The 15,837-nt window shown below is 38.2% G+C and overlaps 1 protein-coding gene across 1 annotated transcript in view; it reads left to right on the forward strand.

Moving 5' to 3' along the window:
* The window catches only part of TMTC1 (transmembrane O-mannosyltransferase targeting cadherins 1), a 1,524,654-nt gene extending 1,516,461 nt beyond the window's left edge, over positions 1–8,193 (forward strand). The window contains exon 20 of the mRNA XM_086952798.1: positions 7,123–8,193. Coding sequence (XP_086808924.1) covers positions 7,123–7,263 — 141 coding nt within the window. The 3' untranslated portion in view covers positions 7,264–8,193. The remainder of the gene's footprint in view (positions 1–7,122) is intronic.
* The last annotated feature ends 7,644 nt before the right edge of the window (positions 8,194–15,837 follow it).

A 15,837-nucleotide genomic window follows, 5' to 3' on the forward strand; every position in this document is an offset into this window, starting at 1 on the left:
CCACCTACTCCTGCTCCCAACTTGTTACCTTCCCTTTATCTTCAACCACATATGGTTATAAAAAAACAAGGCTGTTCACTGGTGAAATTGTCTGATTTGTGGGAGTTAAACCATTTTCGGTACATCATTATGGTGAAGAGCATTTCTTGGATTGGTTCTGGTGCCAAAATTGTACCTGGAGACTGTATTGTGTAAACTGCAGACATGCAGGTTTGGTGGTCTACGGTTTACATAATCCACAGTGTACGGCATTGGACTCAACTAAGATAAGAAAAATCCCAATAGGGTTACTTACACAAACCAAATTACACTGGCATCCCAATTTCCAACAGATTTGAGGCTTGGGTGTCTTTGAACTGTAAAGATTAATTTTTTTAAATGTTCTCCATCTGTGGCAATTCTGATTCGAACATTTTCAATAAGTCTAGAGCTGCTGCTAAGGGTGCAAACACCTCTGACAGCCAAAGTTGCTTTCCTGGAATATAGCAGAATGGTTCCCTTTTGTTAAGTCTTTAAATATTATTGGTCTACAAGAAACTTCGGGCCAGATGTACGACCCTTCCAATTTGCAAGTCGCAAATTACGTCATTTTGTGACTCACAATAAGCGAGTCGGAAAATGGAATGTACAACAGTGTCTCAGACACTGCGATTCCTAATGGGGTCGCAAATTGCCTGCTCAATAATATTCATGAGGCAGGTCACAATTTGAACTCATTGGGAAAGGCTAGCACTCCCAGGAATGGTGGCCTACTGTGGTCAGCAGACCACCATGTCTGTAACTGCTTTTTAAATGAAGCAGTTTAAAAAAACAATGCAGTCCTTTTTTCATAAAGGAAAACTGGATGCTTTTAAAAAAGAAAAATGAAACATTTCTGTTTATTTTTTTAAGAGTAGGCAGTATTTTTGCTGCCAGTCACAAAGGGGAAGTGGCTTCTGGGGACCCCTTCCTATTTGCGAGTGGTTGCCACCTTTTTTAAATGGGTGGTAAGCTGCAAGTGTTTTGCGACCGCAATTGCGGTCACAAATCAATCATACATTGAAGTATGACTCGATATTAGGAAGGGACGCACTTGGCACGCCCCTTCCTAATAGCGAGCTACAAACCCTATTTTGTAAGTCGGTAATAGGCTACCAACTTGCAAAAATAGGGTTTGTACATAGGGCAGACCTATTTTGCTGTAACAAAGGACCTGAATGCCCGTTTGCGCCCGCAATAAACCGTCGCACATCTGGCCCGTGGTTGCAGAATAATTACCTTGTTGGATATTCCTTTTATTTCTGCAACACCTTCTTCTTCAGACTGGGTGTAAGGAAGGGTACTGACATTAATAGCTTTTTCTCAATTGTAATGTCATCATGATTGAGACCAAGTATCCTGCTTCTTTAGCTATATTATTACATTTTAGAAAAAACTGTAAGATAATATTTTATAATTTTTATAATGATAATTTTAACCAACACTATTCTGGATTTAATCATTCATTAGAAGTGTTCCTATTAAAACTCAAACACTGGATTAACATGTGTTGTTGGATTTTAATCTGTATCTTTGTCAGTGTAATTGCCATTGTTCTGTCCTTTCATCTCCATCTTCCTACACCCCTCATTTTACTCATACTCCACAAGGGGAGACAATTAACAACCTCCTCCAAGAAGTTAATTTACTATTGAATTTAGGCTTTGGTTATTTCACATAACTCTAATTTTCCACCTATTGTGCCAGGGGGCATTATTAGAATCATTGATTAGATTGTATCACTAATTAGATTTTATCATTACCTGTTTATACTTATTGTTAATGACTATAGTATTCACAATACATTAACACTCTTAACTGGGGCTGTAAAAATTGCAGCTATATTGTATCCTTGGACAGAACATATCCAAAACGATGCTGCAGGCTCCATTGATACAATATTAAATTCAATGAATTTTTGTAAGCATTTGACGATCAACTTAGTCACCTCACCTAATGTAGTCCTTAATTCATTTAGCTCTATCTGCTTTAACATCATACAGCTTTTAACTGTTTCTTTCAAGGATTTCTCAAAGAACCCTGCACAATTTTCTGTAAAAAGAATTTTGCATTCTCAACCCAAAGTATTTGCATCTAGATTGGCTTACACAAATGCCATTAAAGAAAGGAACGTGGCCATCAGGAGGAGGCATGGAATCATTTGGAATTGGTCTGCAATTCAAAAGTCAGCAGGGTGTTTTGGGGGGCAGTGTAATCTTCCTGTCCCTCGGGCCATGTATTCAGGCGAATGACTGGTTCTCCCACTTCTCAAATATTTACGCCATTAACTGATTATTCTCTTTTTCTGACCCAGTTCATTTGTACGAATATTAAATACGTTTTATTGTTCAGTTAATTAAAACCACAACAATTTATACATAGCAACTTTAAAACAAATATCCATAAACACTGTTTCATGTTTTGTTCTCTAAAAGGGAAAACTATTTTTTATCATAAAATTTGCACTTCTTCCTGTGTAATTTAAACAAAGCGTTGGATAAAATTGGCAATTTTTTAAAAACATAGTCTCAAGTGTTACCCCGAACAACCCTTTTATCAGGCCACTAGCCTTATTTTGAATGTTCTTCTTGCTGGGTTATGAGGTTAGTCAGGCTACGGCTATCCTACGCATCTTCCCTATCAGGGCATTTTGATATAACAGTTCTGCAAGAGTTGATACCTTTGGCGTTGAGTGGTCTCCTTAGCATGGTCTCTAATGGTATATAATAAAACCATTTTGCCTCGCCACTAGTCTTAATTTGATCTTTTCTCATGCTTAATTAGGAATGTTATCAAGTGACAGTTGAGCTGTGGATCTTCCGGGCCAAGGCAGTTTAATATTGCAGTTCTGCAAGAGCGGACACCTCTTGTATTGAATGACCTCCTCAACAATGTCTGGCGATCCTCGCCTAATGCTGGGAAGATACAGACTAGGTGAATAAAATCCTGCAATGGAGCTCCACAGAGACAACATGATTTTGGGCCCTGCTATTTACAACTAGGCTGGTCTGCATTTGATGGCAATTTACCAAAACATATTGCTATACATTTAGACTTTAGATTGTAAGAAAACGGCTGATCCAAATATGCAGATGGTTGCAGTTTTGCATAGGACTGCAGGACCAACCATGTGTGAGCACGGCCTGCTCAAAGTAGCCTTGTCCTCAAGTAAACAATGTTGCTTTGCTCCCTTCTTCAATATGTGCTGGAAATTGGAGTAAGGAGGTTCTTCTGCCAAAGATCTACCATGTTAGTGAGTTGTAGTGAGGATTGAAAATATACAGAGTAGGCGGACTGTGGATCACCTTGTAATGCTTTTTAAGTGCATTATTAATTTTATTTTCTCGGTCTCGCCAAATTTTATACCAGCCTCTTATTGTGACATATCTTCTATGAAGCTGTTGCTGTTGTAATCCGAATTCTAATCGAACCTGCGCCGGCGAGGCATTATGAGGAAGTGAAATTTTTTTTTTGTATGCTCGCATTTGGAGCCTATCTAAAACCCCAGCATCTTTCCCAAACTGGACTTCGCTTCCATATGCAAGGGTAGGTAGAAGTTTTGCCTTCACAATAGATAGTAATGGGGTGAGGGAGGGACCTTTTAAACATTTTGAGATAGAGCAGAATGCAAATGTAAGTCCATTTCCCTTTTTTTGTATAGCCTCATTTTGTATTCGAAAAGGTAATTGTATGATCCACTTCCCTATAGACTGAAGCCTAGGACATACTGTTTGGGGTCAAGGGCAACAAGTTTTCATGTTTATTTTGTCCTTGGAACAAGTAGACCCAACCCCCTGCCGCACAAACCCTTTGGCTGCCAGTTTGCAGTACTGTGGAAATGTGCTTTTTAATAAGCACACCGGGTCAGGGTCACCCTTCTCTGTCCATGGGTCCTTAGACCAACAAAATAGAGATTGGCACTGAAGCTAGAATTAAAAAGAACAAGTTTCTTCACTCATGAGTGGGACTACGTCCATACAACACCCTCAAGTGTCCAGGAGGTAGTACATTAAAGTCACAGAAAACAGGCCTTATATACAGCTTGTTCTGCACTGGTAAGCATGTGGATACAAATAGGAGGTACAAGCCTGCACAGGAATAGTTACTGACAAACATGGGCAGATGGAAAATCACTTAGTCAGCAAAGTGGGAGGGGGAGCAGGAGTGCTTATGGCAGGACTAAGAGATTGACAGTTGATTCTGAGACCAGGTGTTCCTGGCAGCTACAAATTCTTTAGCATGCATATTGCTTTTAGCTGAGTCAGGAAGTCAACTTAAATAGACAGCACAGGCAGGGAAAAAGACGAGCAGCAGAGGATGGGAGAATTACAAAGCCAACAAAATGGATGCCACCACCAAGATGGTTTCAGCTTATGCTTACAGAAATTATTCCAGATTTCCACAGTACCACATTATGGATCAGGGAAGGGGACTGTCTGTAGTTAAGATAATATTTGTGTCCATATGTGAATGCTGTTCAAACTTGTATTTATGGTTCATTAATTGAAAGCATTTATTATTAGAGCGAGCACTCTAAGTAAATGTTGTAAGCTCTGACTGCACTATTGACAGTGGTTCCAGTATAAAAATGTGCACCCACGTTTTCAGAGTTTAGCAATATGAGGCTTTGTATAATGCTCCCAGAATGCTCTGATTTGATTCAAATATTTGCAGAAGCTTCAAAGCAAGACTGATAATTCTTTGCTTTCTAAATAAAATGTTCATAAAAAAATGAAAGCAGGAAAAAAAATTGCTTTACTACTGGAAACTTTCAGGTACATTTCTTAGCAGCATCATTTAGTAACATGTGATGATGCATGCTAGTATTTCCCAAAAATATTCATAATGTAAAATTAGGGTAACCAGTTTCAACAGGATTATGGGAAACAAAAACAAACAAGCCTTGGCAACATCAGTAGGTGTGAAATTGGTGGTCAGCTTTTTAGTTTTGTCAACGTGTGACTTGTTTTGCCATGGTTTTTGTAAAACCTTATTGGTGTGGGAGCTGCTGGGCCCTCACCACTATAAGAAGCATTGGCAAAATCAAAAATATTTTTGGGTCTGGAAAAGCACACACTGCCACATTAGTTACTGGCACTGAACAAAACAACTTTGTATGCCGATGTGCTTCTTGTGAAAGAGCATATTGCGGTCACTCACAGTGAAGCCAGCCACTACAGTGAGAGACAAAATTTTAATAAACACTAAGGTGACAATCAATGCCAGACCAAATTAGGGACCCAATTATTAAAGAAAGTCTCAAAAGGGCACCCATGGTATATGTCCTTGCATTAAAAGCAGCTATACAGCAAGAATTTACAGAAGTAGGGCAAGAAATAGTACTCCTGGAAAATATTTGTGAACTGCATTTTAGCATGAGCAAATATGCAGGTGTAAATTTTCTCATGCGAAAATCTGAGTGTTTGCAGGTTCACTTTCCCTCAAACCACTTTTTCCCAACTCAGGAAGAAGGTTTACGTCTGCCATTGTAAGGAGTACATTTCCAACATTTCTCAGTATGGAAAAAGATTAAAGAGTTGTTGAAAACCCTTTAAACATGCAAGTTAGTAGGTTTGCACAGACTTAAAAGGGCATTCTAACCTTGGAACTATTGCTTACCACTGCCTTCAGCCCCAGTATGTAGATCTGCGGAAACGTGGCCACATAAGGGGATTGCAAGTATTCACACACTACAATGGTATGTGGCATAATCAGAGAAGTTATATCAGAGTTCTTATATAATGAGATTGCTGGCACAATTTGTCGCCACACTACATGGCACCAATGGGACAAGTGGATTTTGTTAAAGGACAAATAGATTTAGGAAGTAACCTGCCCCATGGACAAGTAGATATGGTATTAAATTCCACACCTCTGTCACTAACAGACCAAAGAGGAAGGCATCATGGTCTGATTGCGTCAATATGGACAAATGAAAGCACAATCGAGACATTTGGCCTCTTTAATAACCATCACTTTAAACTCAGCTGTGAAAACAAAGCTCCCTAACCTGGTCTCAATCACTAATCGTCGCAGTATTTAAAAAGGGTGGCAAAAGTAACCTATTTCACTGATAGACTTGTCGTACATTTCCTGCATGGCCCATTGTCATTTTCCCTATGTTAGCCTAGTAGTGCACATTGTGGGCCACATTTCATTTTGTGCACGTTACTATGTAAACATGCTTGCATTTGTGCCACATTGTATTTTCACACAGAACCTGCATATTGTTTTCACTCTTCTTATTCCTGGGATTTAGTCTGAACACCATAGACAAGGCCAAACCACAACGCCCCTTGTTCTAAAACACACAGTGAGCGAAGGTCAAGAGGCAAAATTACTGCAATAGCTGTGATGTAGAACACCCATCTGTGTAAGCTAAGGTACAGAGTCCACCACTAATCCCAGAGATCTAAAACATATAACCATTCAGCTTTAGTAGAAAGTGGGGGAAGGTTTAGGCTAATCTGTTTTAGAACATGACAGGGCTTTTTATTGTCTATGGTTTTTTAACATTTCTTATTTAGCCTTCTACCCTTCGCTTTAGTTTGACTGAATTAATGTAAACTAATTATTTGCCATAAATGACTTCTCCAACGCCAGGTGCCTTAGACTTTCTTGTTGCTGGCTCTGCACGACCTACACCTATTACAGTAAAACCAGTTTGCATCTTAAGGGCTGGAACCAATGCATTGATTGATTTTGTAGTTATTCCACCACAAACTGCTACATGAAAATATTATGTTTGCTTCCAGTTTTATTTCTGAGCTTCTTTCATATATAGTATTTTTTAAGGTGCTGAACTACTCTGTCCTTGCCTTTATCGTTCTACCTCAGCACAGTATCTACAATTAACTAACTTTGTTATCCCTCATGTGCACTTAAACAACTGAGTTCTCAAAGATGACTTGGAATCCAAGCTTACAAGCCTGATTATGAAACCTATACATGAAGCATCACATGCTTTATCTGTCAAAAAGAAGCTTCTACTGCCTTGTAGTCTTTGGACATGATAACATACTAATGAGTGTTTAATATCCTAGCATTATTACTCACCATTTGAATACAGAATGTTAATTCTCCTCTTTCTCATTTATTCTTCAGGGGGATTATACATCTGCACGCAGCTACTATCAGAAGGCATTAATGCTAGTACCCAACAGTAAACTTTTGAAGGAGAATCTTGCTAAGCTGGACCGCTTAGAGAAAAGGTTCCAGGAACTCACAGAGGGCAGTCAAACGTAGGCCTCACCCTCAAAGCCTCATTCAGAAACATAGCAGAAGCAAAAGCAAAGGGTTTGCTTCTGGTAAGGTGGACCCGTATAGTGCCCACAGACTGGCAGCTGGAAGGCCTGCATCTGTCACCGCATGCTCCTGAAAGCCTAATTGAAGGGACATTATGTTATACCAAAGCTGTTAGGATCTTGCCATTTTTAATCATTGGTGACATCACTTGCTGCTTTCAGGACAGACTTTCTAATTTAGCGGTGATCCTGAACAAATGGAGAGAATAACAACCAGAATGAACCACGGTAGAGTGAGACCTCCCGCCAGAAAGAAATCAGGCACTTGGATGGGACTCATGCTAAATCTCCTTTATGTGTCCTATTGCCATAATTTCCCTAACCCTGAGTTTGGGAACTGATGTAACAGGGTATTTGTAAGAATGTATGTACATTCTGTTTTTTTACTGATCATATTGATGTCAGAGTGTACGTAATAGGAAAAACCTACAGATCATTGAGAAAATACTTCATCTGAAAGCAGCTAAAGCTTACAGTTGTAATTATGTTTATTTATATGTTCTTGGCTGGGCATTTGTGGCTGAATATTTTTTTGCACTGTATAGTACACCTTTTCTTTTTCAGTTTTCAACTTGACCTTGGATAGCGATTTTCTCAGAGCATTAAGTTGGTGAACTCAGCCATTTTACTGGAAGATATGTTACTCTTTCATTATTGCCAATTTATGAGGCTACGGCATACTAGGGCTGGTCTACCGTTTCTCTCTTTCTTTTAGTCGAGAACCACAATTCTAGGTGGAAAGCTAGCAATGATAAATTGGTGAGTGGTGTTCACTTTTCATTGGCTTTGGGATGTGGACATAAATCAAGCAAGAGTCACCTTCTCTCATCATCATTCATACCTACCTCCCCTTAGTGTAAGCATATTTCACATTTAAAAAAACAAATCAAAGGATCTGAAAAAGAAACTTAAGTTTTGCACTGCTATATTCATATTGACAGTAGGAATGGCAACAGTCTCGCAACCACGTAATTGGATCATTATTTCCAGTTATGTTATTAAGTTTGCACTATCCAGTGTGACATTTTTTTAACACAGGTGGCAAAATGTGTATGAGAAAAGATATGTTTTTCTGTGAAAAGCACTGTAGCTATCACGTCAAATTGATGCTTTTGGATCGAAGAAGTCTCAGCAGTTGACTGCAAGAATGAAAGCATTAAAACTTCCAGCTGAAGAATTACGGGGAGATGATCATCAGAACAAAGTTTCCTGTATAATATGTTAAGTGATATTGGTTGAAAAAGTTTGTACTACGCTATTAGATGATAGCAGTTATACATCTCCTGTGTGTATGTTCGAATATGTGGTGTAGTCACATTATATGCTGGTTGTATAGAGTCCTCTACAATCCTGTTTTAATTTGTACACTAAAAATATCTTTTAGTGTGTATTTTGTTGTCTGATATCAGCAACGATGCGTCTATAAGATTACAATATTGCTGTTCATACTTCACTCAAAAAAACGAAATACGTTGAATACAAGATTTTCTTAAGAAGGAATTACATTTGGCACTAACAAAACTTCAATTTGGTTGTTACCTCGATCAGGCATTTGTGAGGGAGTAAATATTTTTAAAATTGTGAGGTGATCTATTTTTCATGGTGTGGCTTTTGCTAAAAGGGAATGTATTTTCACCTCTTCTAATCTCGAAGGCATTGTTTAAGCAAAAATTTATATTTTTGAAAATAAGCTAGAGTAGGATATAGGGCAACAAAATAACAATGGCATACTGGGACTGCAGCAGCCCAAGAAGCATTATTGTGCTCAACTGTAAACTTACACATTAACAGAGACAGGCAAAAGGGAGCACTTCATCGTATGGCTTCTCATTTGATGTAACCAATATCTATTATAGTGCCCATACTTTAAATCCCTTGCTCAGAAACCATATGAAAATTCACAAAATATTCTGGGTTTCATAATATGCATAGATAGATATATGTCTATATATAGATATGTTTATAATGACATATGAAAGATCATGTTTTTGCTATTGTGTCATAGATGCAGAAACAGTTACATAGAGTAACATGCACTTCTACACAGTCACTGTCCATGTGGATATGGATTCATTGGAATAAAGGTGACTATTCGCAAGTAGGCCATTAACTGTCCTGGACAATTAACATAGGCATTCATATCATGTTCTCCTTATCAATGGCTGACATTTTCTCTCCATACTATGCAGAAAGTAGCCATGTCACTAGACAATAAGCATTTGATGACCATTATTTGCTAGGGTTATCTAACAAAAAACCTATTTTTCAAGGTTATTTTTGAGGTATTGTGTTCTGAAAAACTAGCTTCTGTCGCATTTTATTCATTTTATTTTTAAGGTTTAACAGGATACCTATTCAGTTCAAAACATTTAACAATAAATACTCTCCAATTACTTTCAAAAAGCATGAAATGTACTTCTATCTATAACGAAACAAGGATGGTGTTCCACAGCTGAAGGTCCAGATTCAAGAATAGTCCTCTTAGGGCATTACGCATTGTCTAGCACAGGTGTGTCAAGGAACAGCATGAGTTCTGTGGTAAATTATCTCACCAACCTTCCCCTTCTTTAAGCAGAACTTTGGCAAAATGTTACTACTTTTTTCAGTCGCTCAACCTGTAAAGGGAGCTTACACTGCTTTTCTCTAGCTGGTAACTATTTTGCACTCTGCAGACAGGAACTCTGTTATCTGGCTTAGTGCAGTTACTGGAGATCGATCCCTAGTGCCAAAGCAGTTTACCCTCCTGCATTTCGTAAACACAAATGTAAGAGTTTTTCTAAACACTAGTTTGTTTAACTTTCTTTCCAGTGGAGGAAAAACGTCTAGCAATGAGTACTGCAAGGTTTGTAGTTTCATTTAAAAGAAAAACAAAGTGATAAAGGAATAGAATTCAGTCTCGTGACCAATATTTCCAAGTAAAGTAACTAGTGTATGGAGGGCCACTGGAAAGGCAGAGCTGTTAGGAGTAATGTGATAAGTAGACAAAGACGGCAGTTAAAAAGTCAGAATGTTTGTATCACATGACACTTAGTTTAAACATATGCATCACCCTAGAACCAGAGGCAACTTTGAAGGTGGAGTTTAAACGAGAGTAGGTACTCATTTGAAGTCTTTAAACCATTTCTTGTTAGCAAGTACTTCATCAGAACGTCTGCTGTTCTATTTGTTCAGATAGTACAAATGTACTCAATTGAATAGTTAGCCAGTAATGCACAATGAATTTAACCCTACAAACAGTGAGGAGGAGCGACGCCCCACTGCTTTTTAGCAGAAAAAAAACAGAAAATAAAATGATAACTTACGTTATTATCATTTTATTTTTTTCTACTTCAGCAGCTTTGCTTTAGGGGCGGGCAGTGGAGGAGTGGTAGTACCCTTCTAAGTGTGCAATGACTACTTGGACAGCCCTCTCGGGCCAGCCAAACAGTTCTGTGCACTTCGCATGTTCACCATGCAGGCTGCATTACAGCCTACAAGGAGAACATGCCCAGGCTCCCAGTCAGCGTCTGAGCACACAGCGCTAAGATCAAGGCAGCGTTGTGATTGGCTGACTTGAACCCTGTGTGTGCTTCCTATTCAGACCAGTGAGGGAGGACTATGGAGGAGAAATGGGGCAAGGAGGTACTTTTTAAATTTTATTTTTTAACACCCACTTTAGCCGCATCTGCCTCCCCCCCTACCTCCTGTGCTGGCCGCTTCTGCCTACAAAAATAATTGATAGATTTAAAGTCTATCCTCTTTGTAAAGAATGTCAAATGTTTACAAGTACAGTAATGGAGATGAAGGACTCTTCCCCTCTACAATTATACAGGGAATTCTGAAAAAATAACAATCTTTATCTTCTCCTGAAATGTTTCAATTTTTATTGATACCCTCAAAATACACAAGATAGTCAACACATATACCTCTTTTATCGGCTGTAAGCTGCACACAAGCTTTGAATTTGTGGCTTTCTATATGGCTACAACTTTCTATGAAGGGGGGGAGGGGAGTGAGCTAATCCCTGAAATTTTAATTGAAGGAGAGACATCTATATCGTGGTTCTAAGCATCAAGCATGCATAGCGTATGTATGTAGCACTACCACTGCAATTAAACGTGAGTAGGCTTCCTAGATAGATGGGCTTTACTTTTGAGCCCAGAAGATCAACATGTTGTAAAGCAAATGTCACTAAATTCTGAAAGACCCAGTGCCAAAGACAACAGCTTCTTCACCCAGTTGCCTAGCTCAAAGTTGTAGTTGTTCATAAATAGATAAATCGGTTTACAGATTTGCCTGTGAATTAGAAGGACTATGTTGAATTCAGTGATCCATAACTGTGGCTACATGCAAACTTTGAGCACATATAACATTCTACTACAGTATGTCCTAAAATAATATAGCTAATTTCCATAAATCCCACCATAGAAAACATCCATCTTTCACAACCGTCTTCTTTATTGTACAATAAATATACTTGCATGCAAAAAAATAATATCATTTGCCCAATATATATATATTACATTTTTTGTCTTTCATCATCAATATAGAACAAAGCAAGGGGGAGATTTTTAAAGAAGTCATGCAACGCAGCGCAAGCCCCTTGAGAGGCTGCGCTGTGTTACGCCACAGGTAGGGAGCAGGAGAGCGCCATATCTTTAGAGATATGGCTCTCTCCTCCCCTTTACCTTGTGCTGGCGCTAATTTAAGCTGCTGTCCGCCATGCACACACCTTAGCGCCTTAGCTGTAGGGTGTGTGCATGAGTGTGGCATAGGTTTTGTACGGGAAGGGTACCCTACCAGTGCTAAATACTATGCTAGGCACGATGCAAAGCTTTTCCCACTTTGCTTATGTGCGGCACGGTACAGCACGCATGCAAAATAAGAAAAGCACGGGGAAATGAAAGCATTTCTTCTGTTAGTGCCTCCATTGAAGGAGCGTTAACTTTTGGATCAAAACCATGTTTACAAATCTTTGAAAAAATGGTTTTGCATCAAAAGGAATGGAATGTAAAGCCCCCTCGGCACAAAGTAACGCAAAGCAGTGCTTCGCACTGTTTTGCGCTATTTAGAGGGTGCTTTCCAGCACAGAACTTGTATTGCACATGAAAGAAAATTGCAACGAAAAAAATTGTGCTGGTTAGTGTCACTTTTGTGACGCAAAACTTGTGCAAAAGGTTTGAAAATCTCCCCCCAAGTCTTTGCATTGATTTTGTTTCAACCGAGCATGAGCTCTATCTCCTTTCTGCAGCACACATTTTACTTTTTTCACTTTACAAAAATATAAATAAATGTAGCTACAAGTTGGATTTTCGATATTTTTTAAATGAAGACTATAAATAAGTTCACAGGATTGCAACAGTCAGTGGCGTTTCAATAGCCCCCACAGCTATTGAAATAGCTGTGGGGGCTGAGCTCCAGGGAGCCCCTCCGGCACTGTTCACGGGTGGCGGGCCCATTGCCGGAGAGCTCCTGACTGGGTCCGGAGTGTGGGGGGCCCTCCATGTGATCCGGGCCACCTCAAGTTTCCTTACGCCCGTGGCAAGAGTTAAGACATCTGGACCAGAAACACCATTATTCAGCACCAAGAGCAGAAGACCAGAATTAGAACTCCAAATAACAAACAGTATTGTCCTACCACTTTTTGTTTTATTGCTATTCATAACAGTAATGTTTATTTTGGAATATTTTGTAATTCGCATTACCAATGCACAAAGCAGCATACACATTTAGTCCAAATATACAAGGAATACTCTTCCTCTTGTTTGTGTCCGATGGACAATCCACAGAAAAAAAACAATAATATAAGGTGAGGTTGATGTAAATTCAAACTTATTTTTTCAACAATATTTATTTTTAACTTATGAGAAAGAAAATCTTAATATATTTCATTGTATTTACAACAAATGTAATTAGCGGGTGGAATTCATGCTAGCAAACACTGCCATTATTCAGACTTTCATGTTAACAATCTTGACGCTGTTGTCAATATAGGCAGATCTTGGATATTTGATAATATTATTCTTCATTCATATAGTTATCACATATCATACCATGTGATGTTAATACAAATATATTAGTTACAATCAATTAAGTGGTATTGGTTGAGTATGTAGCATTGACTTCAAAGGCTGTTTTTCGCTAGTTATTCATACTGAAAAAGGGACTATACTGTACTTCAAAATCAAAATATTCTTTATTCGTTCGTGAAAAGTAGGTCATTAAAGATAATTAATTAAAACACTTATTACAATAGAATAAAGCATAACATGTTTAAATTACACTCACAAAGAGATATCAAATATTATTAATACATAGTAGTTTAAAAAGAGTCATTACAATAAAATGAACAGGTGCATCATACATATATTAACCTGCACTACTGTACTTCTTTCAGTCAAAAATGATCTTGTTAGCTCAACATAGCATGCAGGCCCTTATCAGGTCATGGAAAATATAGTAGTTACTATCATATCCCAGTGGTCTAAATAAAAGAGAAGGTACCGTTGAGTTTAGACAAAGAGATAGTTTATGTCTATTGCCAGTCTTCAAAGTTTGTATCATAAGTGACCTTTGGAAACATACTTTGACCTCTGCAATTGACATCATATGAATGGACATTGGAAAAATACTTTCAGTTATGAAAACCATAATACTACTTCAAATCAAACATAATAGAGAAATATAATAGAACAAATATGCATTTCATGGAAATATGAAACTAGCTCTTAACAAGAATGCACTTCATTCCCTTAATTTCTTTTACATATTGAGCATTTATAATTATTTCATTTTTTCCAGGAAAGGAGGCATTATAGACTGATGCAAACATAGTTATTAGTTGAACCTTTGTGAGTTGTTCATATTTTAATAATTATGTTTTAAGTCTATGAGATTAGATTTTTGTATGGCAGTGAGAATAGAAATAAGTTCATGCCTTAATGAATGCTCTGCAAAATATTACATATTTGCTTTTCCAATTTTTGTAAACAACTGTTTGTAGCATCCACCTAATACATAAAATGTTTTGTGGGAAAGCATTTTAAACACTCCAATCATTTTATAATGTTTCCTTTTAACATCAATGGCCTGTGTTTAGCTTTCTGGACCATACTAGGAGGCTGAACTGTTTCAATTATGACCTCATGCAAAAACTGTATGCATCACAATGTGAAATCCAAATTCCTCAAACTTTGACATCCATGGGAGTTTTGCTTAGAGGAAACCTAAAAAGATACATAAGGAATAAGCCAATTACATATATTAATAACAAATAATCTGCTTATTCAAATGTGAAAGGAGGGCATGTAATCTCAGCGTACCATGTAAAGACTCTTTTATGTGCTATGTGCCCCATTGATATCACTATGAAGAAGCATTGTAATAATGTGTGCTTGGGTGGTGCATGGCTTAGGGACGCTACACAACATGAATTACCAAAAAATGGGTCACAGGCATAATCGAGTCAAGGAAAGTTGTGGGCCGGTTGGTGGATCATGGTCGTCTTTGGACATTGCAAATGATTCCTTCAAAATACATTGTGTTACTCATCACTAGTAATGAATAGTATTGTACATGCAAAATATGATACATGATAAGAATTCTGCCATGTCTTTAAAGGTCATAAAAACTGGTTTGGTATCAGTGCAGTTATGTTGACAAAATGTCAGCAATATGATTCACCACTGTCACTGTGACACCCCCACTGTATGTCCTTTCATAATCCTCCCTGTATATCTTATGCCCAACACTAGATCTGTTGCTGCTGCTTATAAAATTGTGAAGTTTCCAAGAAGGTAGTGGGTTTAGGGTGTAAGCAAATCAGTCACAGGCTTGGCATCTCTCTAATAAGTTGCACTGATATCTGAACAGCAAATTATTTAACCCACATATCTTTCCCATGATGAAGGGTACAAATATGGAGACATTTGGACAGCAAAGGTATGATTCTCAACACTATCTGCAAATAACACGATCGGTCCATGATTTACAGGATCATGATCTGCATATATGTACGCAAAGAGAGGGAACTTACCACAGTGGAAACTTTAAAGTATTGAAGAACCTCTGCAGTCCTAATTTAAGACTAAAAGGTATGGCTGTTCAAACAAACGTAATGTAATGGGAGGTATTGCTTGTGATTTGTCTGACCACTGGCAATTGCTAGAAGTAGTATTCCGTTTCCCACCTTAGATTAGACCAAGCCATATGCAAATAAGTCTTGGTCTTGCACTAATCGGAACACTCCAGCCAGAACTACCAAACCAGGTCCACTCTGAACCGGGAGACATGCAAACCCAAGACCTGTTTCGCCCTAGTTCGGGCTCTTTAGTCGGGTACACCTTGGTGCCAAGGACACACTAAGTTTACTATTATAGGCCACAGCCACGAGTGGGATGGCGTTTGTAAATCAAGTTAAACTCCCATACAGACATAATTCTGAGATCTACTTTACAAATACATTGTAAACATTTCATAAATATCTTTTTGCTGTGTAGGGATGGAACTTTGTCCATGAACAAAAATATTTGCCATG

This window comes from Lissotriton vulgaris, chromosome 1_2 (genome assembly GCF_964263255.1).
Source record: "Lissotriton vulgaris chromosome 1_2, aLisVul1.2, whole genome shotgun sequence".
In the NCBI taxonomy this organism is placed as follows: Eukaryota; Metazoa; Chordata; class Amphibia; order Caudata; family Salamandridae; genus Lissotriton; species Lissotriton vulgaris.